Source organism: Colletotrichum fioriniae (assembly GCF_027942845.1).
Source record: "Colletotrichum fioriniae strain IMI 355084 chromosome Unknown scaffold_1, whole genome shotgun sequence".
NCBI classification, from domain to species: domain Eukaryota; kingdom Fungi; phylum Ascomycota; class Sordariomycetes; order Glomerellales; family Glomerellaceae; genus Colletotrichum; species Colletotrichum fioriniae.
Window position 1 is genome coordinate 3685072 of NW_027076837.1, and position 27815 is coordinate 3712886.

Consider the following 27815-nt stretch of genomic DNA (forward strand, 5'->3'; position numbering starts at 1 on the left):
ACAATGTCAGAATCCCAGAGTACTGCCTGCGACTTCGGCTGCGAGCATCTGGCGATGTGGTGATACAAGTCGTGTGGCTCTCTTCGCCCGAATTCTCACGAATGAACAAACTGACATTTCCCCATGGGTTATCGGATACAAATGCGAGTAAGACACAGGTTGCACTGAATTGAGTCCACTCCGGAACCCCAGCGATTCTCTCCAGGCCGCAATTTAGGAACCCCATAGGGAGTTCTGGGGGGTTGGAGCCTCTGTGAGGGGCTCGGAGGAGCAAATTAAATAGTGGCGAGTCAGGCGGTTGCATTGTACTGCATCCAGTCCAGTTTTCTCGTATGATGGAGGAAACTCAGTCATTGTCAACCCGGCGTTGAACCCGCGATGTTATACAAGGGCGGTGAAGGTGACGTTCGTTTCGACATTGGGAATTGATGGTGTTGAATCCGCTCGGTTGCCAGAGTCAACTTTGCCGGACATGCTGAATCACAGACCCTGAATTATCTGCACCAGTGTTGACCAGAGCGCCATGTGAGGCATCGAATTGTAGTATTACGCTTTTGATAGCACTTGATCCACGTACTCTCTGAGCCCCCAGAGCCAAAAGGAGCCATCCGATTCCTGCTCTTGCATCTTTCAATGAGTAAAAAGAAAGGCATAAAACATTTCCGTTTGTGTAGTTGCTGTACCCGTTTCTGTACCCGTTTCCCAGATAGACCACTTTCATGAAACTCCGTCTCATCCGTTCCCTAAACCAGCCCCTAGAACCCATTTCATTCTCCGTAAAAGCAATTAGGTCAAGATGCTAGTAGTATCTCGTGATGACATCATTTTTTGAACTCCAAATCGCCCGTAGTAAACCGCTCGAACTTGACTCTGTTGGGATCGACGCCTTGGTTAATCAGGAATTGCGACATCTCAACCATGAAAATCTCAGGACCGCAGATGTAGTACTCCGCACCACCGTGGCTGAGGTAGAGCTCTTCAGGTGCTATCCGCGCAAGGTCCATGCGGAGGCCAAAGTCGCTGGAAGAGGAAAGAGAGTCATCATCTTCGACATCGGCAATCTGGGAACGGAAGAACTTGGTGATAAAGTTGGCCCGGCTGTAGGCGATCTTGCGAATATGTTCTTCAAAGGGGGCTGCTCGGGCCGAGCAGTGAATCCATGAGATGGGACGGATAGCCTGGCGTTCGATGATGGTGTTGCATATGGACATGAGAGGCGTGACGCCAACACCAGCGGAGATGAGAACGACGGGAAGGGTGCCGGCGGCGTGGGTGTCAAAGAAGAAGTCTCCGGTAGGATGTGTCAGCTCGACGATGTCACCCGGTCTCTTCTCATCGATGAGATGGTTGGAGAAGACACCGGGGTTGAGGTTGAAGGTCGCGGCGCCCTTGCCGACCTTGACGCCTTGGTCCCGCTTAACGGTGATGCGGTAGTAATCCGGTCGTGGTGAGTCACTGAGCGAGTACTGTCGTGACTGGTAGTGGCCGAGCTCAGGAATGGTGACGCGGATCGAAGTGTATTGACCCGGGTAGAAGTCAGGTAACCGCTTGCCGTCGACAGGCACCATGTAGAAGGAGAAGATGTCGTCCGTTTCGGCAACCTTCCTTTCGATGCGGAACTTGCGCCATCCCTTCCACTTGTCGTCGTCGAATTCGCGATACATCTGGGCCTCGCGGCCGATGAGCATCTTTGCGAGGATCCAGTAGGCCTTTGTCCAGGCTTCGCGGATCTCCGGTGTCATGGCGGGACCCAGGACCTGTCCAAAGGCTTGGATGAGGTACTTTCCCACGATGTCATAGTGTTCCGGTAAAATACCAAGGGAGCAGTGCTTGTTGCACATGCGCTCCAGCTTGGGGATGAGCTCGCTGATGTGGTTGAGGTTTGCGGCGAAGGAGAGGATGACGCCGGTCAAGGCGCGGGGCTGGCGGCCGTTGGCCTGGTTGACCTTGTTGAAGTGGTCATGAAGTTCAGGATGAGCTCGCAGCATGTTGGCATAAAATATGGTCGTGATGGTCTCGCCATGCTCACGGAGAGCCGGGATCGTTCCCCTGACGAGTTGTGATTGCTTGTATGTCAAAGCCATGGCTGTGGTGGTTTTATATAAAGACTTTGTTGCTCAGCTTCTGCTTGAGAATTATGTTCTCTAGCCCTTGGCTGATGGCGGATAATTTGAAAGCCAAAAAAAGGCAAAACTGAGGTTCTCAAGCAGGTACTTCTCGTGCCCAGATATGGGATCAGGGATGGATATCTGGGGGTAGGCAGACTGGAACGGGGATGAATGTCAAAGGGGGTATCAACAGAAATGCACAAACGCTACGGATAAATGGGTAAACGTCTGAGTGATAGAAGGAGAGCCGAATCCAAGGGTTTGGGAACACAAATGCAGGTGATTTTCTCGCCGCTGGGTTCGGGCTTCGGAGGAAAGATATAGAAACTTTCAACTCCAGCCCAAGATGCCTTCGTGTAGAACCACTCCGACAGACACAAAGCTCAATCCTGTCTCACCCCTTCCCCCTCGTCGTGCTACATCGTCGCGTGCGCTCGAGTCTTCGCGGTCTGCATGCTTCGAATCAGGCACCGCCCGTCTCGACGGATAGACATCGTATGATTTGTATGCCGTAGTGTAAAAAGAAAGCTGGCTCCTCATTTGAACACGGCTCTCGTGGGCCACACATGCATGGATCCAAGGGTGAGAGGCCATGGAGAAAAACGCTGGGCGCTGTTGATGGTTCATCCAGGAAACAGCACCAATGGTAGCTAGTCGTTCGCGATGAACCGAGGAGCGGTTCAAAGTCAGCCCTGTCCGTCGCCGGGTGGTACAAGGCCGGGAAATCAGGGATACCAGGATCTCAGAGGTACGAGGGAGACACCGGCAGGGGTATCAACTGGACCCTGAGGGTGACCCGAAGCCTCTCCAGTGGGACACCGCCCGTGAGCTGCCGAGCAAACCGAAGCAACGAGGAGCTCCGGGGGGTCTTCTAGAAGTGCGCTAAGAGGCGGGTTTGTGGTGGATATTGCGCACAACTTTTGCTGCATGCAGTCTGAGCTGCCTCGAGGGGAATAAACTGGAGGTCTCAAGTGGTACTCCGTAACTTTGCAGAGTGGTGATTGAGGATCTCGTGGAGACAGGCACGCGGTTTTGTTACCCAGTCTGTCAGATATAACCGGGCGCATGGATTAGCCCAAATCCTTCTGTTCGGGGAGGCTGGAGTAAAGTAGACGTAAAAACTGAGCATCCGTACAGAAACTCCCGGGCTGCGATGGAGGCGGCGGTTGGAGGTGGCTCTGAGTCTGAGTCTGCAGTCTTCTGGCTCGTCCCTTGTTCCTAACAGACGTCAGTGACACGCGATGTACAGTGGAGTAGAGAACACGCCACAGCAAGGAATTGCCGGGTTGCAATTGCAAACTCGTATGATGAGATTTGCGGTTTCCGGAATGCCTAATTGAGGGTCCACGGGTCTTCGCCCAATGGTCTCAATATTGATCCTTGAAAGTACTTTGATGCCATGCAAGGCTTTGCTTGGGGCGACAACGAGAGGTGAGAGAGAGACACAGAGAGAAAACGGGGGGAACAGAGGTGACAAGGGTTTGAGCGGCACATAACCACAAGCACTGTGACGCTTCTCCAGTTAACCCAGGAGCGCTTTTTCACCTCCCGATTCCCCTGGAGGGGAGTAACGTCCGTGTGTCATGGACGGCTTTTTGTTCGGGTTTCTGCCCACCCTGTTGGAGCTGGGGGTTGTAATTAATACCGTTGTCTTCGGGTCTTACAAGTTACGCTCAAATCTCAATACAGATTTCCATTGTGACGTCGGAAAGAAAACTGAATTTTGCCAACTGGCACAATATCAAATGGTGGAGTTGCAATCATACATCCTTTCTTCGTCAAGTTTCAACTTGAGCCAAAAAGGATTGAGTGGAGTTGTCTTATTTTGCAACTCGCACCGGCCAGTTCTCGGCTACGGTGACACGGCACTACTCGAATGGGTTGGTTCCTTTCGCTTGGGAAAGGAACCTACAGCGCATGCGGATATGCTCGATGAAAAAGTCTGCTGAAAGGAAAATCTGCCAGGGCTTCTAATCCTTCTTCCATCCCGAGCGGAGGATCCGCACATGTCAAGATCGTAGAAGCTTACTCACTGCATGTCGTCACGCCACGAAATCCCAGCCTCATCTTGGTCATCTTCTCTTTTGAAGTAAATGGTGTTGAGACGGAAGCGCCATCGCGTGTCGACACCATCCGCAGTCGGGATTCCCCGGGCTTCGACGGCGCGAAGCTCATCAACAACCCCGAACCACCCCGCACACAACCCTTGACAGTGGCCTGCTTCCTGAGCCTCGAAGCGGAAGCCGTTAGCGGATCAGAGTCTTCCCACACGCAATTATCAGATTGTCAATGTGACCTCCACCTACAGGTATCCGTAGTACTTCGAATAGCCCACCCACCGGGCCCGTCAGTGATGTGATGGAGATCTCTAAAGATCTCGATGGACCAACAGAAGACTACACAGTAAAGTAGGGGGCCAAAAGGCCCTCGCAAATTTCCAAGGTGCCCGCCTCTTGTCATTTGTGACAGGTGTCAAATTACAGTGCAAACATTGCAATTTGGATCTCTCCACGCAGCGGCCGCAAACATGCCGCTTGAAGCTACTAAATACCGAGGAAATGATCGCACCTGTGGTCGGCGGATGACCGAACTCCTCAGTTATAGCGCAAGTTCAAATGCAGGCGACAATTCTCACCTAGCATTTCCAGCCTACCCGCACAGCGTACCTAAGCCACCAGCGGTTGATAGATCCCACTTCCCCTCCGTCCGTGTTGATAGATGGACCGAGGCGTAACGAAACAGAATGTGATATGTCGTTTTGTCGAGGGGTTTGTCTCCCAAGTTCCAAAGAGAGGGGGGGAAATGTTTGCTTATTTTATTGATTTTCTTCGACGCCACCAAAGAAAACCAGACCCTCAACCTGCGGTGCTCTTTGATATTGTGGCGGCCGTTTCATTTGCTTCTGCGTGTCCCAAAAGTGAGACTTGACGCAATGCAGGTGTGACCAAGGCTTTTGGTTCGATTCTGGGTCCTTGCGAAGACAATTGCATGAAATCTCCGGGGGGTTGCAGTTCCAACCTGTGTGATGCATCACACAGGCCAGGTGCTCGAGAGTCGAGACCCCATGCTGACAAGCAAACATCGTTCCAGGCCCCGTCTAAGCAGAAGACATGCTTGTTCCGTTGCTGCTCTCGCACATTTTCAGTCTTGGAAGAAGCAATGCTTCGCCCGTTCGTCAGTTGATAATTGACAAGCAAACACCAAAGCTCGTCCGGTCTGGAGCCGCATAGACTCCCGCGACCTTCAACACCGCACGGATTTACCTCGAGCCACATGGCATCCACGAGTACGACATTATGCGACTTGGAAGAAGAAAAGGGATGCCAGCACGGCTTCTTCCCCGGCCAAGCCACCAACAGGCTGCACACAACCCAACTGGGCTTACCTGAACCCAGCTAATGCCGGGCGGGTAAAAATTTGACACTTCCAAAGCCGACGGCGTCGAAAATCTCTTTCGAATCCGCTAAAGCTTATGCCCATGACAGTTAGCTCCCAACAGTAATAATTAACGAGAGATGTTTGCTTGCCAGGCACCAGGTACGCCGGCCTCCCGCTCGTCACTCATCAATGTGAAATTTCAGCCAGTGGTCCGTTGCGCATCCGCCCGGAAGCTCGCTACATGGCCTCCACAGTTTCGGGCACCATGCTCACCTGGCCAGAGGTTTGAGGCTTGTCATCACCGTTATTAGCCTATCTCTAGGACCCATGTGTGTTTGACACAGTGCTTTCGACGCCGCATTCAGTATGGATGAGGGACTGTAGATCCATGGCCCGTATGGCGGGACGGGCATTGTAGCAAACACGGCATCTAGTCTCTTGCAGGTGAAGAAATGACTGACGGATCAACCATTTTGGCGATGATAGATTACTGATCATAGTTACTGACTTGGATATCACACACACGTTGATTCAGGGCACAGTAATTAACGACAGGAAAGTGTCCAATCCGTATCCAACTTCGATTGTGGCGATTCGCGGATCCCCTTAGTCGGCGGTTCCTCAAAGCATCTCGGGAAAACAACTCCTAGTTTTCCTCATACTTAAGCGAGACGTGGTAACGAGCAACATGCTTAGTACTGTAAATGCAGGCTTGCGGAGATTGTATATGCATCGTAGCGCGAATGATGCTTTGGGTCCAGATTTACTGCCACTTCGCCCCAACATCTCGTACGAGACATGGTATTCCAGCACATCTACTAAAGGGTCGGGCCGTTGAGCTCGAATGAGCTGCCACTTCCGATAGACTGAGATGACTTTTCTGTGAACACGAGTTGCCGAGGATGAAGTCCCCGCTACGGCGTAAAACAAACCCCGAGGCTACTGTACGTGTGCGGGTATCGGCCAAATTCTTCACAGACAATGCGAATGATGAGCGTCATGTCTGAATTTGAATTCTTCAGAGCTCATCTTGCAGGTGATAGTGCTACCACTTGCCGTGGGTTCAGCGAAGTGATTGCGGCTCTTGAGATGCTGCATATGTACTGGATGCATTACTGCATTAAAATGGGTAAAGTGAAGTTGATAGTCAAGAAATCCGGTCAGAGTCAGTAGTTGACCAAACCGCACATTCGTGTTTCCAGTCGCTAGATAGCAATAATGTATGTGGTTGATTTTCTCAAAACAGTTGTCAGTGTTTCATGTCAGACATGGCTTATGAAGCTACATGGGATTTATTGACCCATCTGATTTCATCCCGTACATCAATGTCTCACTCGCACTACAAGTATGATATACCCGGTTCGGTTGCGGAGCGGGTGCGGAGGCTCAGAAGCCCCGCCATTTTGGTGAGGCCAGTGGTAGCCTAGGTAAATATCGAGATTGAGAGATGGCCCACGTCAACCACGCGTCTTCATGTTATTTGATGCACATCATGCTCTTCAAACAAGAGATATGACCTGTCAAAGAGACGCGTCGTCAGATGAACCAGATATTACAACCCGAGCCGACGTGTTGCTGATAAGCCTGCATGCCCGCCCTCAGATGCGGAGCCAAGACTTTGAATGCAATTGCTTGCATGATCTTCTTCAGCAGATAAGGGAATTTTCTCGTAAACCACGTGTATAATAGGGGCTTTCCGAGGTTTTGGTGAGCTGTCCGTGCGAGTGAGTTGAATGTATCCACCATGATGAAAAGGAATCCAGGAAATCGGCTTTCAGTTTATACGTAGATACCCATCTCCAGAACAACCATGAAGATATACGTCAGCAGAATGAGACCAGGCCTCTGCTAAACATCGGCTAGAACACAGACGTCATTGTGCTTCACAATGGAAGTCAGCCATTGTGACTGAGGTAGGAAAACTATCGTGAGACAATTTGAACGTTTGAGCGTCTCTGGGTACACCTAAATCTTGACTACACTTCAACTGAACTTCACTTAGATTTCACATTCGTCACACTTATAATGATATGGTGAGCTTGGTGCCACTTCGTGCTCTTCTTGGGTATTCTACTAATTGACTGTATGCTTGGAACGATCTTAGTACTTTCAGTTGACGAGACTTGGAACCGGAACGCACATCGACCGATCTGGACGAAGACAGAATTCTCCCCACTTTCAATATCCAAGAATGCGGAAAGTCAACTAGCCACGCGACAGCCGTGGGGTTCTTTTGATGCATTTGGTTGGCGGCGCCGGCAGTCACCGAGGTCCCTGCAGCTTCGTTGACGTCCTCTGTCCCAAAACAGGCCTCGATGAGCGATCGAGTGCCTGTTTGGGCAATGGAGACATGCAGCTCGTCGTTGGATGAACCAGATCCGATCTGGGAGGAATCTTGCGGCACATTTCATGACTCCATGGCGTCATCGATTGGTAGATAGCAGCAACATTGTCACGGATGCATGGTTCAGGCGTGAGAGAGTCGCTGTTAAGGAAGCCCGCCGGTCTTGTCAAAGACAGGAGCGTAAGCTCACATTCTTGAGAGACCATATGTAGGGTAGCACAGTACGTGAGCTTGAGGGGCCTCTGAGTGACACGATGGAAATTCTGCCCTGCGCAATAAGCATGACTCGAATATGGGCAGAGCTGGCCGACATGGATGCCGCAGTTTGAATTTGGGACTTGGAAAGCTGTTCACAGCTGTTCATCGTCACGTCTTGCGAGTTCTGGAGGGGCAAGTTGGAATCGTTTGATTGTGGTTCGGGGAGCGGAGACTGTCCAATTTCTCAGAGTTGGCATTGACCTGCAAGCTAGAGACTACCTAGTCCCGGATCACTCATCGGCGATCTCAGGCGGTAGAGGCGCCGGCATTGTGTGAATTGAAGGCAATTTGACCAGGAATTCTAGCAAAGTTCACGACGATGATACCTGATAACGAGCGGTGAGGTCGACCAGGTAGCAACAATGGCGCGTCCCCAGGCCGGAGTGCATCCCCCGCCAACAAGGTTTCAAGCCTCGTGGCCTGTCAGACAGATTGACATGTCGGCGGTGAGCCATCGTGAAAGTTCCGAAGGGTTGCAGAGACCCAGACTTGACAGATGACAGGTGCAGGGTCAGGGGCGTGGCATGTCGTTCATCCATTAGGCCCCGAAAGACATCGTAGCGTTTTGCAGTAGCGTAACGGATGCCCGATGTGTCGGTACCGAGTGTACGATGTTAGCGTGCTGTGCTAGGGCAGGCCATAGAGCGTGCGATTGCGCGAGTCAGGTAATCGGCAAGCAAGGGGCAGTGATCCCCAGAGTTGAGTGGCGAGAGTGGGTTGAGAAGCGGGCAACGTTTGAGTGTCACTGGCAGTGTTCGTTGAAGTTGAAGTTCAACTAAACTTATCAACAAGGGCAGCGGGGTGAAAACTGGTGAGTTTACCTCCTGAACTTGTGCTGCATGACCTTGCCTTAGTGCCTCCGATGTTCCCGGAGCGAGACACCAGCTTCTCCGAAACGCCACCCGGCAAGGCCCCGGTTTCGCCGGCCCGGGTCTGTGCAAGATCCCGGTCGGCTCCGAGTCGGAGCTGGTGAACATGACCCCGCGTTTTCGGCATTTACGTGCCTATCTCCCTCGGAGCATCTTCACACCCAACACACTCCGATATCTCAACAGTCTACCTTGTAGCCTCCTCATCTTAATCAAGTTACCTACCAGCAATAACAATTTCATTTCGTAAACTCACATTTCGTGCGTGTTCGTGTCTTCATTGTATTGAATCTGCGTCAACTACCTGGGCCTTTCAAGATACAACTCAAGGTCCTCCATAATGTCCGAGACTCCATTCCCTGTCCCCAATGCCATCACCCCTTACTGGCGCAAGGATCTGCATCCTCTAGACAGCCACCAAAGCTCCGAGACCCTGCCAGCGGAACAGGACATTGTCATCATTGGTGCCGGATACTCAGGTGCAGCTTCGGCGTACTACCTCTTGGATGGTACTGATCCGTCATCACGTCCGACTGTCACGATCCTCGAAGCCAGGCAAGCATGCTCTGGTGCAACAGCCCGCAACGGTAGGCCCAAGCTCTCTCCCCCCGCAGCGTAGAAAGATCCCCAGTCTAACATAAGCAAGGCGGCCACGTAAGGCCGGATCTCTATGCAGGCCTTCCCGCTCGTGCCAGACGATATGACCAACAGACAGCGGATGAGATGGCACTGTTTGAGCTCGCCAATCTTCACGCCGTGAGAGATCTGGTACAGGAAAAGAAGATTGACTGCGACTTCCGGATGACTACATCCATGGCGGTCCTGAGAGACCCGGCACTTGCAAAGCCGATCAAGGAAGGCCTGGATGAGCTCTTGCAGTGGGGTTCGCCAACCGCGAAGCTTGTTCATTATCTTGAAGGCAAGGAAGCCGCGACATTCTCCGGTGTGAAGGATGCAACCGCTGTCTTTTCGTTCCAGGCGGGCTCGATCTGGTATAGTCTGCAATCATCCTGTTGTCTGTGTCAGCGCAGAAACTGACCCCCGTCTAGGCCCTACAAGCTGGTTCTATTCCTTCTGTCTCAAGCTGTCGACAAGGGAGCACAGCTGCACACTCACACGCCCGTAACCAAAGTTTCCGACTCCCAAGAAGGCGGCTTCTGGACCGTTACCACGCCCAGAGGCGTCATTAAGGCAAAGACGGTCATCTACGCTTCCAACGGGTACACGTCCACGATCCTCCCAGAGTACAAAAACCGCATCATCCCCGTTCGCGGGATCTGCAGCCATGTGGCTACTCCCGACGGTGCCGAGCACCCACATCTCCCCATGACATACTCGCTACGGCACGGAACTAATCTCTACGACTACCAAGTCACGCGACCGGACGGTAGCATTGTCGTTGGTGGCGCGAGGACCGAGGTCATCCCGCGCGTCAACGAATGGTACAACGTCTGGGACGATTCGAAGCTCATCGAGCCCGCTGCTCATTACTTTGACGACCACATGCAGAGGAACTTCCGTGGGTGGGAGAATAGCGGAGCCAAGGTCGACAGTATCTGGACAGGAATCATGGGGGTGAGTTTTGCTGCGCCCCGCGTACCTATTCGACGCAAGTGATGATCTGGAGATGCGAATGACTGACACAAATGGGCATAGTACACAAACGATACATACCCCCATGTCGGGCCTGTGCCTTCAAAACCGGGGCAATTCATCTGCGCGGGATTCAATGGGCATGGCATGTCATTCATCTTATTGACAGCCAGGGGTTTGGCAAAGATCGTACGGGATGGTGTGCCATTTTCGCAGTCTGGCGTTCCTCGGTTGTTCGAGACGAGCGAGCGCAGACTCCAGGAGGAAAAGAACGAGCTGCTCTGATAATTCGCCAGGCTAACTTGATAATCATATCCTGTCTAGACCGGACGATACTTACATGTAGCAAAGCTCATGAAGAGATTAGCAAAGTTTTCAAGTTGCACTAGCCGTGGCTGCTTTGTCATCTAGCGCTTCTATGCGGCATCTGTTCCGCATTCCAGTGTCCCAAGTAGGCGCAAGAGTTCTCGTATATGTAGATATTACAGTGATAAAGGATCAGTCTGGCGCTGCACAGGTGCGGCGTTGTCAGCAGATGCCGAACCATCGTATCCCGGGTCTGGCCGAACCCCACCCCAATCAACCGTGCGACGCGGCATCGAACGATGATCATATCTGCAAGGCTGAGCCCGAAATCTACTTTTAATGCGTTCGGCTGCATGCAGCATTCGACAGGGAGGCTAAACGGGTATGGCCATGCGGGTTGTCGTCTCTTATGTTGTGGGGACCCTTGCGCATGTCCATCTTGGTGGTCTTATTCCCTGACGCGCCTGCGGTCAGATGCGGACACGCTGCGCAGGCGCATGCACATGGTAGTTCTAGGAGGCAATGTTGGATGAGATTTCATTGATCTATTGCTCGTAAATCGTCACACTATGTAAGATTATGTACCGCCATTCCTTGGCGACAAATCGACTCTTCCCCGAACCCTTTACTCTTGGGTTCCCACACTCGTTATTATCATTATTTTAGATCACTAGAAAGTGTTGTTAGTGTTGGGAACACCTCATCACCGTGTGGCTGAGAATTGGAGCTTACGATATCGATCCATCTAGCCATCCACTTGTTGACGGCAGCCTTGGCCTCATCAACGAGACCAAGCTCGAGGAGTAGCTGGACGGAACCGCGGATTCCAGAGTCGAGAGCAGAGGCGATCCAAGCGTGAGTATAGGAGGTGTGCTCGCCAATGAAGATCATCTGATTTCAATGTTAGAAATCTCGACTTTTCTCAGTAATCTAGTCAAGAGCAGGTCATAGCTTACGTTATCGTACGTCTTGAAGTACTCGGGGATGTAAAGCTGATGCTGACCAGCAACGGGGCTGACCCAGCTACCGCTCTCGAGAGGGTCGAGAACCCAGCAGCGGCGGTTGTACTTGCCCGTGTACAGCTCACGGGTGTTCTCGCCGTGGATCTCAACCATGGCGTCGAGCACGTACTGGACATGCTCCTCCTCAGAGACGGAAGCCCAGCGGTGGCCCCAGTCGCCCGAGATGTACGAGGCCAACATGGTGGCCTTGCCGGTACCATTGATGTTGTACGAGGGGTAGCACGTGGAACCAATGCCAGCAATGTCAGAAGTGGTACTGCAACCGCCGACGATGGGGTTTTCGTAGTGCTCCCAGAAGCGCTCAGAGAACTCGAGGGCGACCTTGCAGGCGCTGGTGTAGGGGAGCTCCTTAATGGCGTTGGAGATGGTCAAAGGCAGGGATGGGAGGCGCCACTTGCGGATGATGGAGAAGGGGACAGCCAGCAGGGCGTAGTCGTACTCAGAGGTCTCAAAGGTCTGGTTCTTGAAGGACTCACGCCATTGGAGGTTGACCTTGGAGTTCTCCGAGTCGAACTGCACGCGCTCGATCTTGCGGTCCATGGTAGTGATGTCGTCAACGAGAGGGTGGAATGCCAACGGCAGACGGCTGAGACCACCGTCGATGGTCTTGTAGGACGCAGCCTGGAAGTACATGCCCTCGTATAGGGTGTCCCAGAACGAGGTGGCGGTGTAGCTGCCCAAGGCATCCGTCGAGTTGAGGGAGCCCTTCAGGTAGTTCACCATGAAGGCATACTCGGACCAGACATCGCCACCAAGGCCCTGAAGACCAGAGTCGAGGAATTCGCGGTGAGCCTTGAACATGTTTTGGGCCATGCGGACAGAGAAGTCACTGCCAGGAAGATACTCGTCGACCTTCTCGTTGAGGGTGTTGGTAGACTCATCGTAAACAGTGGCGACAGCCAGCGAAGAGTTGGCGGCGATCTGAGCCAAAGTAGGAGGCAGACCGTTGGGAAGCTTGATACCGTTTTTGTAAGAGAGACCGTTCTGGTTGCTCTGGATCCAGGGGATGAAGTCGACGCTGAGGTTCTTGTCGTGCTTGTTGAGCTCGTTCATCTCCGCGGCAAGCTGGAAGACGAGCTGGTGATCAGTAATGTTGTAGGTGGTGTTGGTCTTGGGGTCGACGTAGTGCTCGGGGAAGCGCATGGGACCCATCTCCTGGTAGGAGTAGTCGAAGGGGCCACCGCTGAGGTACTCGGTATGAACACGGCCTCCCAGACGCTGGCCGGCCTCAATGATGCTGATGTTGGTCATGCCGGCTTGTGAGAGGACGAGGTAGCTCATCAGACCAGCCATACCGGCGCCGACGATAGCAACGTGCTTAGACTTGGCAGCATCGACATCCACTGTAGTAGGCTCCTTATCCTTGAGGAGGTTGACACCCTCGAACCAGGCTCCGAGCGTGTCAATGCCGGTGCCGTTGTTCATCTCAATAGCTATGGCGCGTTAGAGTATGACACAATACAGCAATAACGTGAGCGCACCTACATCTCTTCAGAGCCCGACGCTTCCACTTGTGGTGCAGAGTCTGTGGCTCACTTCTGCCCTTCAACTCGCCAGAAACACCCCACGCGGAGATGCATCCATCAGTGGCAGCATCCTCGGGCAGAACCCAGACGAGACGCTGAGAGTCGCGCACCTCTGACTTGACGATGGTGTGGTGAGCATCGCCCATGGAGGCACCTCGACATGAACCGTAGGTGAATGTGACGGCCTCTTCAATGGGCTCTTCGAGAGTGATGTGAATATTGGACACGCGGGAGGTGACTGCGCTCCTTGTCTCGAGCTTCATGGGAAGGCCAGAAGCCGCCGCGAGGGCGCTTCCGGCAACGAAAGAGAGGAACCACCGAGCCATTGTAAATGGAGAAGGTCGATCAGAGAGAATCCGGGGTAAGCTTGGCGTGAGGATGAGTCTCTGAAATCCCTTCTCTCTTTGTCGAAGATGCGCCCGCACCTCTTTATAGTCAGGCACAAGCGTCGATGATAGTACGCCGGTAACGAGTAAGACGCCGGTCACTACCCGGACTGTCGTCAAATCGATGTTAATCTCGGTGTAGACTCGAGAACGCGGCCCACGGCCACAGCATGAACCGTACCATCGGTGCCCAATCCATGAACATTACAATATTGGTCATCGGATGACAACCGGCTAGGACTTGGCGGTGTCGGACCGCTTACACTACAAGCGGCACTTGGGCGACGGTTGATACAACTTCAAGGGTAGCTGGTACTGGAACGATGTTCGGCAAGTCAGGGCTCCATCGGAGACTTTCCCGCGCCTTTTGCTTTTCTTCCCTTGCCAAAGGCCTCAACTATACCAGAAGAAGCAGGTGAGAAACGTCAATCAATGGGCATTTCCATGGCTCACCATGTGGCTGCCATGCAGACTGACGTCGCACACGGGCGAGTGTCGTCTGTCTTGGGGATCCGAGTCATTGGATGTTGGACGTTATCAGTGGAGGCGGTGCGGTGCAGGCGGGAAGATAGGGACGAGAAGCCATAGCGGCCGAAGTTCAAGCTGTTTGGCGGGGCAAACAAACCCATGCCGTATACAACGGCCCCGTTCTCTTGGAGACTTAGCCTCCGGAGGCCGCGGTGGGGGAAGAGGAGAGAGCGTGAAGGATTGTGTGGAGGTTCAAGTTTACCGAGACCGGGGACCTATCAACTCGTTCATCTGCCGTAGCCATGTCGTTGGCGCCCTGGGTCGTTTCTACGCGCCCTTGGGATGAACATGGCAGATGGGGATCATGGGATAAGACGAGGGAATACCAGGGATGTTGGTGTAGACTTGCATTTTGCCGGCTCACTCCGGAAGAGTCATAGATTGAAGTCATCTACTCCGTACTCCGATGCGATAGCTTCTATTGTCCGAAGTACCTTGTTGTGATGGTTGTGCGATCTTACATCCGAAACATCGCGCAACAGGTTCTATTAAGATAGCGTAAGCTCGCCCGAGATCAAGTTGTGTAACTGAACTCGACGGTTTATGACCTCTCATAGGAAGAAACTAGAACAAACTGCCTTACGCCGCTTGGCGCATTCCATCTTTCTGACATAAGCAAGTTGGATGAGGCTGCGATATCTTAATTGATAGATAAGATATATCCGTTGATAGATAAGGTAGGCTCAATAGAGGAGACCACAGCTTTGTGGCATCTCGGATTCGTATGCCTGAGTTAACCGGCCCGGCTCCGGTAACGGGGTGCTCTCAAGGTTGATTTACAATCATGGAATAGATTGCTGTACGTAGTGTGGATTTGAGTGGGAAAGTTTCTGTCTTTGCCAGCCGGAAACCTAGAAACCCCGAATCAATAATGGAACGTAACTTTGAGGGGAAGACAGAAGGAAAGAGAGTAGAGACTCCTAAGGGAAGCTTGAAGCGAGTTAAGATAAGGACAAATACCGCAACAACGCAGCTTCGAGGGAATTCAAGGTTGAGGTGGACAAGAGTGCCGAGCTCCCCACTAATTGGCTGAGATAGCCGATCCGAATCCCACGGGAAAAGATAAGAGATGCATTGGTTTTAGTCTCGGCATGTGGGCGGGAAGCAAGGTGGTTGGGTGGTGTTGTTGAGAGAAAATCAGAACTTGAGAGAGGAAGAAAAGAAGAAATCAACTAGTGTTCAGAAGCCGTGATAATAGTTTGTAGTTGAAAGAAGTCGAGCAGAACTCTCCTTGGCACACGAGAGTTTCGGGAATCAACATGGCTCTTGATGGGGGAATAGAGTGTGACGGGCGCAAGGGTTCAAGTTGCAGAAAGCATCCTTTGGCGTAATGGCATCATTGACAGCCAATAAACGCCACGGAATGACAGAGGATTCCGAACGGAAATCTCCACAATCGCAGAGTGCCGAGAGTTATGGATATTGAACGCACCGCTTGGCTCGCTTCTGCGGCTCTGTAACTCTCTTCTCAACTGCCCAAACCCGTTAATCCCCCATCGTCTTCCCGTTGAATCGGTCACGGCCATCTATCTGGTAGAGATCTCATCGCGAAATCCGGGGTAAGTTGCGCCCGCAACTCGACGCCCGCACCATCGCATCTGCCGTATGCACAATCTCTATCCGCAAACCGGTCACACATCACCACGTAGCGTCAGGAACAACAGGCTGGCATCTCATCGCATTGGGTAGAGAGAGAGAGAGCCTGGAGTTACACCAGAGCCGGGTTCCGTAGCCTACGAGAAGCACGCGATGGCAGAAGCCGCCGCGTCAGAGACCCCGCCATGGTGGGCGGCCTTTCCCGCTCCCAAGGCCGAGTCCCCGGAAATCGAGGCAGACGAGGTGATGGGGTTGCTTGAGGCTCAAGCTGCGGTCGGCAACAACACACCTCGAGACTTTTTGCTCGTCGATGTGCGCCGGAACGACTTTGAAGGCGGCACCATCTCAACGTCCATCAACTTTCCGGCCCAATCCCTCTATCAAACGAGACCGATCATTCATCAGCTTTGCAAGCAGGCTGGTATCAAGCGTGTTGTATTTTACTGCGGTGAGTTCCGCCGTCTGCCTCTTGTGACTGTCTAGACCCTTCCTTTATTTTGCCTTAAACCCTTTGCTGAAGCCACTCAGGAAGCAGCAATGGTCGTGGTCCTCGGTCAGCGAATTGGCTGCAGGACTATTTCGACGAGCTTGGCGAAACTGCCGTGCAGGCCGTCATCCTCAAAGGCGGCATCAAGGGCTGGGTTCGTAGGTATGGCGGCCGCATGATGGACTGGTATGACGAGAAGGCCTGGGCCAGTCCCGTCAAGTAGAGATGCCCCGCTCTGTCCCGGCCTATGGTTGCAGGCTGCGCAGTCGTACCTCTGGACCGTTTGAATGTGACATCGTTGTGCTGGTATCTAGCATATTTCATCCTCATCCTTGTCTCTGAAACCAAAAATCATCTTTTGCCGTCATAACGCCAACTTGTAAAACCTGTACTGCATTTTCGCGGAGGTAGACCACCAGACAAAAAGGCTCCGTCTACCGCTGGTGGTTGCGATCGTCACCGCCGATTCTCTCGAGAGCCTCCAGCATGACAACGGAGTTGCCGCGGATGACCTGTCGCTGTGTTAGTTCCATGTTCCAAGCAAGGTTGAAAGGGTGATCTTTTGCAACATACCACCATGCCTATCCGAACCTTCTCGCCGCCCTCCTTCTCCTCGACAGCCTCGTCCAACACAATGTTCAGGAAAACCTTTGGCACTGGTTAGCAGGGTTCTCAACTAAGCAGATCGTTAAGGGCTTGCGTACATCGTAACCGCGGAGAACACCGATGACCTTGCGGCTGCCGTTGAGCTGCACAAACAGTCTCTTGTCGAGGTACTACAACAGAATGTGTCAGCTTCCTGAATCCTCGAATAGTAGTGGATGAGACTATGAGGGACGGCCAAGCAGCTTGCATGGCTTCCGTTATCTGACAATACATCGAACAAGTCTGGAGACTCTGGTATGTCCGTGAGAAATTGGGGCTTCCGTACCTTCTTCAGCTCGGGCTGTGCGGGCGCCATCTTGACTGATTTCGTGGGTGAGTGCAGAGTGCCGGGGAGCGGTTCAATGGGTGGGTGCCGATTTGATGATGTCGCGCGAGGTGAGCTTTGCGACGCGACGGAGCTCTCTGCAGCCTGACCGAGGGGATCTCTCTGCCACCTACCGTTATCTGGAAAATTGGGAGGAGTCACGTGGAGATAAACATCTTATCGGTGCGTTATCGACAGTACCTTTTGAGAGGTCGCGAAGCTGCCTGACTGACATCACACCTAACAAAAGTTCACACTCGCAACCTCATATTACACAAAATGAGTGCATTCACGCCAAAAAGAAAAGCGAAAATAATCAAGGTCCTCGATGACGACGAAGATGACGCGGGCAAAGCGTCGCCAATTGGTCAAGAACCAGTAAAGGATGGTGAGTCTGCAGATCCCTTCCAGAGACCTTGCGCTGATATCGTTCGCAAGGCTAATGGGTCTCTAGAGAGTGAACCGGTTGCGGTGAAATTCACAAGAAAGCCATTTCGACAATCTGGTTTGCGCAAGAGCATCAACTTTAACGAGACCGACGACTCAAGCGGCGGCGTCGCGATCGGCGCAACCACGAAGCCCAAACCCAAAGTCGCTGCACAGGACGATGAGGATGAGGATGGGCCCGTGGTTATTCGTCCCTCGGTGAGCCGTTCAAGCTCACTGAAGCAAAAGAAGCGCCAGTCTTCATCAAGATTGTCTTTTGGTGGTGCTGTAGGTGATGGCGACGAGGGAGCAAAGTCAGGATACACGACCCCCAAAAAGTCGACCCTAGGCCACCAGGCACTCGAGAACAGCGCACTCAAGAACCGACTACCCATGCGATCATTCCGCGACGAGGATGAAGACCGTCCAAAGTACAGCAAAGAATACCTCAGCGAACTACAAAACGAGACGCCAAACACGCCGCAGAACCTGACGTCCCTGCGCATGGAAGACGAAGACGGGATGGATCTGGACTCCTCCGAGCTAGAGGGCGCGTTGATAGTCAACCAGGATGAGTTTACATCTCGGCCGGCGCAAACAAACATTCTCACCGAAGCCGAGATTCAGGAGAGGAAGCAACGCCGGGCTCGGCTGGCGCAGGAGCGAGATGGCGACTTCATCTCCTTTGACGACACCGAGGACGGCGGGACCTCTCTACGGAAGAAGAAAGCCGAAACTCGTCTCGTCGCCGAGGATGAAGATCTCGGGGAAGGCTTCGATGACTTTGTTGAGGACGGAGGCTTGTCGCTGGGCAAGAGGGCCGAAAGGGAGGAGAAGCAACGGCGCAGGCGCGAGATGGCTGAGCAGATCAAGATGGCCGAAGGAGACTCGGGTGATGAGTCCGATGCTTCGGAGGCAGAACGACGCGCAGCTTTCGAGGCGGCACAGACGAGGTCGGGAATGGACGGCTTAGAGAAGCCCGAGCGCAATCCCGCCGAGCAGCTCCTGCAAGTCCCGCCAAAGATCACACCGCTGCCGAGCCTGACAGATTGTCTTTCGAGGTTGCAGGCAACAATGCGCGCCATGGAGCTCGAGCTTGCGGAGAAAAAGAAGCGGGTGGATGAGCTGACACAGGAGAAAGACGGCATCATGGTCAGAAAGGACGAGGTGCAGCAGCTGCTCAATGAAGCTGGGCAAAAATACACTGCTGCTGTGGGCAACGGAGCGTCGGTCGAGTCGGCTACGCAATCGCCAGCTAGACAGATTACGAATGCCGGAGCGAGCGAGCTGAGGGTTGAAAGGGGCCTTGAAAGCCTAGGAACAACACCAAATAACCGTCCAGACGTAGGAGATATCGACTAGCCATTGTAGTCGAGACCGACAGTACTTCATATAGCGATACCCAGGATGGAAAAGAGGAATCATGTTATCATAGCTTCGATTCTTTTCGATTGTCTAAGAAATAACCTCTCCGTATAAAGAGAGAAATGTCCTGCCAATGCCAACGCCGCATGAGAATACACCTATGGTACAGACTACCACTTGCCAATTATAAGCACAATCACCCTGCCCTGATCGAGGTCAAGGCCCATTCATCCCTATTGTTCAATGACCATCCAATGACGATCCTTATTTGGTCTTGGAGACGCCAGCGCCAATGACACCCGGAAGCTTCTCCTCGCCAACGCTGAAGAGCAGGCCAATAGCAAAGGTCAGGGTACCGACCATGGCAATACCGAAGCCGACGAAGAGCCAGAAGGGAACGCTGACGTCAATCTTGCTGCAAGTTCTGCCACCCCAGTGAGTGACGCTGCCAGTTGTCTCGTTCTTAGTTCCGAGGCACATGCAGGAGAAGCATTCTTTTCCGGCGGACTGGCCGTCCGCTTTGGCGTACTTGTTCAAGCACTCGCCGTGGCCCGAACAGTTACCAGTGGCCTTGACACAGGCATCCTGCGAGCCGAAGCAAGAAGGAATAGTGCCTCTCTCGGCGTTGCCAACGAATGGCGCCGTGCTCTGGACGGGGGTAGTGGGCGCGGGCTGATCGTGATCGTCGGTCTCGGTCATTGTCATAACTTCCTCGGCTTGGCGGCGACGGAGCTCCTCGGGCTTGGAGGACCAATGACGCAACTTGGAGTTGCGAGATGACTCGGGCATCGCGATGATGACGGTTTCCATCTCGCCATTGGCAGCAAGCTGCTTGAGAAGGGTGGCGTTCTCGGTGAGGGACACGATGATTGACGAGTCCTGAGGAGAGAAAGGGTCAGTTTCTTTGCGAAGGATGCAAGGTCTCTGAGAGGATATGATGCTCACCTTTTTGGTGTCATATCTGACGACAGATGACTTGCCACTCCAACATTGTTCGGCAAAGGGATTGATGGCCTTATCGAAAGCACAGTTCTTTGCGGTGACGCCAACCGACGGCAAGTCGTTGGCCAGCAGCATATCATTGGCCGTGATGGAGGGAGCATCTCCAACTCTGAAGGTAGGTCCAGAGGTTGCAAGAGACTTCTGGAGCGTCTTGGCGTCGTCGGCAGTCATGCCCTCGAGCATGACGACGAGCTGAGACGGGTTTGTGGAGGCGGCATTGCTGAAGAGGGCCTGAGGGGCCTTGCCGAACTCGTTCAAGTAGCTGACAGCCTTCTCGTTGGAGATAGACTCGGGAAGATCCCAAGATGCATGTTGACCCTCGGGGGACAGGCGTTGAAGGAGGATAAGGCGGGCAATCTGTCGTGGTAATGATGGGATATCGGAGCTCGAAGGCTGCTTCGATTGCAGGAGATATACGTCAGCGGGTTGGTCCGAAGAGAGCGCGGTCGCGACGCTGGTCAGGGCAGCCGCAAGCCCTACGGAGAGCTTCATAGTGTCGTCTGATGTGGTTGGAGCTCGTAGATGGTGATTCGGTGATGATGTCGTGGAGGGGAGGAGGTTGTGGATGCGGCTGTTTGCTACTTGCTGCTCTCTCTCTCTCTCCAAGCTGCGGCGTGCGTCGAGGATGTCGAGCTCACAGTGCTGCGCCTGCACGCTGTTGCTACTGCCACACGTTCCAGGCTAAGCCCATCCTACCCCCGTGTTCCAGTAGCGGAGATCGGCAGAGATATTCTTCCGACTGCATTACTAGGTGAGGTGGCATCGAAATGCTTAGGTAATTCACTTCTACGTACACTGTGGAGAGCTGGAGGAAGGTCCCTTCAATGAGTTGGACCGTGGGCGTTCCTCCCCATGTCCGTGCCTGAAGTTCTCAGGCTTGCACTGTACGTACCTGCCGGGACAGCTGGGACTTCCCTTAGGTAAGCTGCCGGGCCCATCTCCAGCTGCCGCATTCCTCGCCGTCAACAGTCAACGGTTCATGCACCACGGTAGTACAGAGTGGCGGGACGTTATCGGAGGGGCTCTCGTCACACTGTGTGCCGATAGCAACGCATCTACCGGTACGCATCTAGAACCTCCCGTGGGTTTGATGCGAAAGAGAACCAGTGGTAGTCTCGAAACCAACGTTGTCATACATCGCACATCAAAGCTGTCGCCCAAGCCGCCACGAGGGCGCTGTAAGACACCAGAGCAGTTTTACTTCATCGTATTGCGCCCTGTTTCTTCTTTCAACAACCGCGACTTTACCGGCTTCCATGGTTCGCCTCTCGTCGCCATCCATCCCACTGCCGCCGCCGCCGTCGTTGCCATCCTTCATCCATCCTCATCAACCACCGAAAGAACCACGACGAAGCTGAAGCATCACGATCGACGCCATCGAACTCTCACCGACAACCACTCGTCCTTCGTCCCCGGCAGCCGGCGCTCGGCGAGCCCCCTCTACAGTGATGTGGCGGGTATTCCGACCTCGCGCTGGCATATCGAATGCGAGCACCCTGGCGGTTCGCGCAGTTGCGCCACAAGTTCCCAGCCAACAGACTGTTATCGTACAGAGGGTGAAGCTTTCAAAACCTAGATTTAGGGCCGGGTATGTCCGCATTGCACAGATTGTGTCAAGCGTGCTTTCTCTAACCTTGCGCCTAGAACATTCCTCATCGGAGCAGGCATTTCACTCGCGTGCTGGCACATTTACTGGTCCACCGTTTTAAATCCATTCTTTCGACATGTAGATCGCGAATACGAGAAGCTTTCACCGGCGGAGAAGAAGGCGCTTGACGAAGAAATCGCAGAGGAGGATGCTGAGCCGTGGTTCATTCCGTTCCCCTTTACGACGAAATCTGTCAATCAGCCGCCGTACAAGGGCAGCGACCCCGAGTGGCAAGAATTCGTCAAACTCAGCAAGCAAAAGGGGACGCAGACTCAAATCCGCGGTAAGTACCTATTCTGGGAGTTGGCTGCAAGTGTTCTCCCGACTGATCGCTGTCACTAGCCGACCTTGCCAACTGGGTGAAGTCCTCGGTCGAGAGGCACCCTGTAATCACAGCCAGATGTGGCAACTCAGTAAGGCTTCGTAGATATTGGCTGGATATCGACTTTCCATACCGTCCACCACCGGTGTTCTACTCTTCTGGGTAAGCGAACTGAAACCCTTCACGACTTGCGACGAGGTAGTCACTAACAATACGCTCTAGGTTGCTGCTGCAAGGCGATGGATTGTACTGGTCAACCCAACCCGTTGACTCTTTGACCGTCAAACGCCTGCAAAAGATACTTTGGCCGGATGCAATTGCAGTGTCATCGTGGGCTTTTACAAGTGCGCTGTTAAAGCAACACTACATGGATATTTCCCGAGCCCTTGGGTTCGAGTCAAGCAAGCCTGTCCAACCGTTCCCTTCAGTCAGCGGTGGCAACATGCAACAAAAGTCTCAGGGGCCTCTTCCGTCTGCCAACAGACAGACTCCGGATGGCACGCCGGCAGAGAATGCCTCTCACAATGTCAGCAAGACAACGGATGCATCACAGGCAGACGAGCCAGAGAGTGGCGGCAAAACCAACTTTGTCAGGGACACTGCCTTATCCCATATAGAGGGGATGAAGCAAATAACAGACGGCCCTGCAAGAGAATTTCGACGGAAACTCGCGCAGTCCTGGAAGCCTACAAGACCGTCTCCTCCGCGCGGCTGCATCCTCGTTTCAGGCTTCGTCGAATGCGAACTACCCAAGGGCTTCGTATTGATCGACGTCTGGGGATTCTGGAATCCCAAGACGGAGACCTTTGAGACGAAATCAACCTTTATGACCGTACGGAGGGTACAGATGAAGCAACAATCCCCTAGGCGGGGTTGACGGGATTCCTCAAGACACTCCCACCTTTTCTCATTGCATATTGGCGGCGTTATGGCAGCGGTGAGCATCTACCTTTGGGTTAATTTGGCATTGGCTGGCGATTTGATCTCACCGGCACACCCCCTCTTTGATTGGGGGTCCAGCGGAACACTCTTCTGGTTTGCGAACGAGCATTCAACAGGTTACAGCAAAAGAGTGAGCGTTTGTTCGATATCAAGATACCATAGACGAGCTCAGAAACGGGCCTGGGACAGGACAGTAGAGAGGAGCCACAAATTCCCCTCTGTCTACCACAATGCCCTCTTTCTCTTCTGCAAATCAACTTTACTTGAAATCCTGCTACGGTGCTGTTTCCCTTGGTGACACGCTTACCTGATTCCAGTGCGACTTGGTCTCCTGCAAACCTCCTGAGAGACGAGTTGTCGGCCCCGAGGGAAAAGGATGAAGTTGGCGTGAGAAGTCTTGTTATTCGCCGAAGCTTATGCATTCTGTTGCAAGAGTACGGATCAAGCACAACACGATTAAAAGCCACTGAACAGAGTGCCAGAACCCAATTGGGCGCAACAGGCAAGCGGGAATGAGAGTCCGCGCCTGAACTTTCTTTCCCCTAATTTTGCAAATGTAGCAGCGTCCGGGAGCACTTAGGTAAGTACCTACCAAAGGAAATACCGAGATGTTCCTCGGAAGGATCGCGGGCGTGAGGCGGCTCAAATTTGTGGTTGCGCTGCCCCATTGAGGCCTCTGCGAAAGTGAGGCCAAATGACGACTCCAGCATGGCACAACTACAACATCCGCCGATTGACTCAGCCCGAATTACAATTCGATAAGATAATCCTGAGGAAGAGGCGGCCTCAGTTCTTTATGCGCATACATAACGACGCAGATTGGTCTGCATCTCCATCCTCCCCTTACACTATTAGTCTTCTACCATCATCAAGTAAAGACACCATCAACAACCATCCCCCACCATGGCCGCACACCTTCAGCGTCGATTGTTTCAGGACTTTGCCGAGTTGCAGCGAAACCCGTACCCTCGCGTCGCATTACATACCAGAGACAAAGATAGTCGCCGGGCATGCCTTGTCCTACAGCCAGAGGGCTGGATGCCCATGCACACCACCGTCAACTTCGGAGACCGTTATCCTCTTGTCGCTCCCACCATCAAGATGAACACGCGAATGGTACATCCCAACGTATATGATACCTACATCTGCGCATCAATTCTCAACACGTTCGAGGGATACACGCCGGCGTATACCCTCAAGGGCATTGCCATTCAAATGCTGAGCTTCTTCAGCAGCGATTCATTGGAGCAGGAGGGCGGCAATTATACCGAGCCGCTCGAGTGGTATCGGCAAGAGAGCCTCAAATGTCGGCAGGACTTCAAGTGTCCTCACTGCAATTTTGATGGAACCAAGAGCAAGGCAGACTTTAGAAGAGCTCGAAGACACGTCCTGAAAGCCTTGTCGCCGACGCCATCATCATCCTCATCAAGTGCTGCAACTACAGCGGCTGCCTCCAAGAACCACCAGGGATGTGTCTTGGCCGCTTTGCCTGACGAGCTTCTGCTAGAAACTCTCCACAGTCTCGACTTCGCGGACCTTCTCTCCTTCTCACGGGCTTGGCCGCGGATTGCAGACATGCTTCGCGCGTATGATGTTATCCGATTGAGGGAACTCCAATGCTTTGTCACCAAAACCAACTTCCGAGATACAAAGCTTGGTGTAGGCGTCATGGTCCCCAAACGCAAGCGGGCTATTGAATCAGAGTTTGACCTCATCTCTCTACCGGCATTTCAGGACCTGGGAGTCCGTTTCTCCGTCCACAATGTTGCCTTCGAACACTGGCTTCCGCTGCCACTCAGCCGCCGCCACTGGTCCTCCGTCAAGGACTATGTTGCACCCGTGATGCATAGTCTAGCCGTGGCTATCTCATTACCGAGCGCAAACAACTCTGCAGTGGGAGTGCTCGCCGCCTTCATGAACGACATTGTTGTAAGGCTCAACCAAGTAGATACACACACAGCATCTAGCGGCGCAGCATACAGGGGCAACGATAATGTCAGGATTCCACGGATGAGTACATTGCGGCACGCATCGGAGAAGGCGATCGAGTCTTACTTTCATCTATTTCACCTTCTACTCTGCCTGGCGACGGCGGATCCCAAACTGGTCATTGACGCCAATAACAAAATCAAGAGATTTATGAGTGGTAAGACCTCCAAGATATCGTGTCCGAATCTCGGCCACCTCCTGGTCTACCTCCTCATCAGCGACATTGATATGACGGAGGCCATGAGAAAAGCGATCATCACCGAGGCCATCACACGCAATGTTGTCTGGATGCTCGACAGGAGGGGTTCCAATATGCCGGAGTTGAGCTATCTCGAGCCTGATCACGTCTCGGGGTATCGTCTGAAAAGAACTTTTGAGGCGAATCGCACCTCATACCGACTCCTCATGTTTTCGGAGCTCTTCCGCCGCATCGCCAGACCGTCCAACGACAAGACCTTGGAGCAAATCAGGGACGAGCTCTTCGACCGTCATGGCGCACCCCCTCCCGGTGCCGCTCTCCAGCTATCCACCGAAGTCCGCCGCCTTCATGATATTGACAATTTCCCCCACTTCTTCAACGAAATGGGGATCATGCGCCATCCGTCTGCCGAGAAATTCACCAGCGTACTACGGGACTGTGTCAAGGATAGCATGAAGAGAGGCTACTCGGTCTGGGGCTTGCCGGTTCCTGCTGCTCTGGCTCTGCGGTCCCGGATAGAGCCTAACGTTGGAGTCAGAGCGAACCTCGTGGTGAGGAATCCTCCTGGTCCTCGTTACATGTCGAGGATCACTTTCTTCCCTGACAAGGGCAGACGGAGCTAAACAGCTACCTGGAAAGAGGTTCTGACCGGGAAGGAGAGATTTTGCGGAAGCCGAGCAGTCGAGTTGTTAAAAATGATACCCCTAATGAAGCTAGAAATTCGAAATAATCAGTTAAAGCCAGTACACTGTGAACCAAGTAATGAAACTTTCGGAGCATCCCTCCATTGTGAACCAAACCTTCAGAATGATTCCAATCTTTCAATTGACCAAATGTCAGAAAGTGGTAGCTACAAGTCTAAGAGTTCAGACTATGATATTCTAATTTACGAATACTGGTAAAATTTGGCAACAAATCTTCATTCGCTCAATGTTAAAAAGTTTTGGTGAATATCTTTCTTAGAAATAAACCCTGTGTGTTTCTCCTACTAGAACACAAACTCTTATGCCTTGATCTCTCAAGTTCTAGTCTCCAAATAGGTCCAGTGCTATGAGGCATCATCCTGCCTGCGAGGTCCGCACCAGCAAGGTGAAGGCAACTCGGTGAGCACGGGTGCCTTCGGTGAGGAGATAGATTCTGTTAGTCAGCAGGTGTCTTACGTAAGGTAACTGCAGGGGCCCCCGGCCGCTCTCACTCAACGTCACTCCCTCCCCCCCGAACTTTCATGTCCCTTCGTCCTCTCATGGTCCCCCGAACTTCTCGTTCTTCGGGTTCAGCCCGTGTAAGTGGTCTTGCGAGGTTTTCATCTTCACTTTTGCTCTCACTTCCATTCCCGTTCCCTATTGTGGACAGGAACTATAGGCACGATACGTGCATTTCATTTTGAATCTCACTTACACTTTTCTTGCCTTGCCTTACCTTACTTTGCCTGCTGAGATCCGGCGGCCTCCCTGTCGTTGTCGTGCACCACCCGGATTCTCTACGTCTTGGTTGACGATGGCTTCAACCACTTCAAAACCAAAATACCTAAGTCCAAGAAGACAAGATTCACATTCATTGAGTGCTCCCTTTTGATTGTATAAAACATCACAGATTATAGGTTGCTTGTCAACCTGTCCATTCGATCTGGACGAACGCCTTGCCCAAACGCCATACACCAGGACATCAACTTCAGAAACAGTCATACACGGATCAGCCACTTCGACCAATTTTCATCAGAAAAACGACAAACTGCGTCTGATTTCATCACGAAATAATCCAAGGATCCCTCCTGGGTGGCTCCTCACCCTCTGCGCGTGCGACTGCGTCCCTCTACAGCCGACATGTAAGCCAAGGCATCATCCACTGCGTCAAAGTCAGCCATTGAGCTCCACGAAACAGCACATCACGATGTGTCATCGTGAGCTTGTGGAAAGAGCACTGACATTGAGACTCGACTCTCTCCCGGCCGGCAATGTACCAGGCCTCGTTAATCCTGTCTCGCTCAGATTCACCGCCGAGGCAGGGGAAGAACTGGACATCTGTCGACAGCGGCGCTAGGTCTGGTGTGCGAAGTCTAGTGATGCGAGGAGCCCTAGGGGCTGACGACGATTGAGCCGGGGCTGTGAAGTCCTCGTGCATGCATTCTCCAGCATCATCGGGGAAGAGGATAAAGTCATCATATGGCGCATCCCTGGCTGAAAAGTCGCCACTGTGGAAAGTGCTGCTGCCTTTCTCACGCCCGGATCTTGTACACGGTTCTTCGTTGTGGGTGTTTTGGCTAGTCCATGATCCCATTGCAACAAGGCTGTCGTGATCCGGGCTGCGTCTCCGTCTCTGCGATGCAGGTCCAGGACTTCGTCGGTATGACGGAGGCTGGTGCCTCAAGCGCGGAGATGGTGGCAGGCTGTACAGCTGCTCATCACTCATGGGATTGGACACGACTCTTTCTCTGTAGTCGGCAGGGTAATATGCCCGCATCGACGTTTGTGTCGGGGACGCTGGCGAGCGTCGATCACGTGGCCCGGCAAGGGCATGTCTGTGTCTGTGACCGTGAGGGGAAGTGCTTTCC

The 27815-nt window shown here is 52.9% G+C and overlaps 9 protein-coding genes across 9 annotated transcripts; 5 read left to right on the forward strand and 4 right to left on the reverse strand.

Annotated features, from left to right (window-relative positions):
• Positions 1-821: 821 nt before the first annotated feature.
• N0V96_000931 (uncharacterized protein) lies at positions 822-2084 on the reverse strand (the record flags this gene model as incomplete). Its single annotated transcript, XM_053198111.2, has 1 exon — positions 822-2084. One exon carries the CDS (start codon positions 2082-2084, stop codon positions 822-824), a length of 1263 nt encoding a protein of 420 aa, XP_053044449.1.
• Positions 2085-9297: 7213 nt separating this feature from the next.
• Positions 9298-10835, forward strand: N0V96_000932 (uncharacterized protein; the record flags this gene model as incomplete). Its single annotated transcript, XM_065756073.1, has 4 exons — positions 9298-9544; positions 9604-9949; positions 10007-10532; positions 10614-10835. 4 exons carry the CDS (start codon positions 9298-9300, stop codon positions 10833-10835), a joined length of 1341 nt encoding a protein of 446 aa, XP_065615313.1.
• A 683-nt stretch (positions 10836-11518) lies between these two features.
• Positions 11519-13730, reverse strand: N0V96_000933 (uncharacterized protein; the record flags this gene model as incomplete). Its single annotated transcript, XM_065756074.1, has 4 exons — positions 11519-11526; positions 11564-11747; positions 11813-13311; positions 13364-13730. 4 exons carry the CDS (start codon positions 13728-13730, stop codon positions 11519-11521), a joined length of 2058 nt encoding a protein of 685 aa, XP_065615314.1.
• A 2337-nt stretch (positions 13731-16067) lies between these two features.
• On the forward strand, positions 16068-16624 carry N0V96_000934 (uncharacterized protein; the record flags this gene model as incomplete). The annotated part of the gene is made up of 2 exons (XM_053198108.2): positions 16068-16362; positions 16443-16624. The coding sequence occupies 2 exons, from the start codon at positions 16068-16070 to the stop codon at positions 16622-16624; spliced, it is 477 nt and encodes a 158-aa protein (XP_053044446.1).
• A 211-nt stretch (positions 16625-16835) lies between these two features.
• On the reverse strand, positions 16836-17362 carry SMG1 (Serine/threonine-protein kinase smg1; the record flags this gene model as incomplete). Its single annotated transcript, XM_053198107.1, has 4 exons — positions 16836-16913; positions 16975-17049; positions 17106-17177; positions 17333-17362. 4 exons carry the CDS (start codon positions 17360-17362, stop codon positions 16836-16838), a joined length of 255 nt encoding a protein of 84 aa, XP_053044445.1.
• A 288-nt stretch (positions 17363-17650) lies between these two features.
• Positions 17651-19159, forward strand: N0V96_000936 (uncharacterized protein; the record flags this gene model as incomplete). The annotated part of the gene is made up of 1 exon (XM_053198106.2): positions 17651-19159. One exon carries the CDS (start codon positions 17651-17653, stop codon positions 19157-19159), a length of 1509 nt encoding a protein of 502 aa, XP_053044444.2.
• A 267-nt stretch (positions 19160-19426) lies between these two features.
• On the reverse strand, positions 19427-20656 carry N0V96_000937 (uncharacterized protein; the record flags this gene model as incomplete). Its single annotated transcript, XM_065756075.1, has 1 exon — positions 19427-20656. The coding sequence occupies one exon, from the start codon at positions 20654-20656 to the stop codon at positions 19427-19429; it is 1230 nt and encodes a 409-aa protein (XP_065615315.1).
• Positions 20657-21612: 956 nt separating this feature from the next.
• N0V96_000938 (uncharacterized protein) lies at positions 21613-22154 on the forward strand (the record flags this gene model as incomplete). The annotated part of the gene is made up of 2 exons (XM_053198104.2): positions 21613-21752; positions 21809-22154. The coding sequence occupies 2 exons, from the start codon at positions 21613-21615 to the stop codon at positions 22152-22154; spliced, it is 486 nt and encodes a 161-aa protein (XP_053044442.2).
• A 1825-nt stretch (positions 22155-23979) lies between these two features.
• N0V96_000939 (uncharacterized protein) lies at positions 23980-25887 on the forward strand (the record flags this gene model as incomplete). Its single annotated transcript, XM_053198103.2, has 1 exon — positions 23980-25887. One exon carries the CDS (start codon positions 23980-23982, stop codon positions 25885-25887), a length of 1908 nt encoding a protein of 635 aa, XP_053044441.2.
• Positions 25888-27815: the final 1928 nt, after the last annotated feature.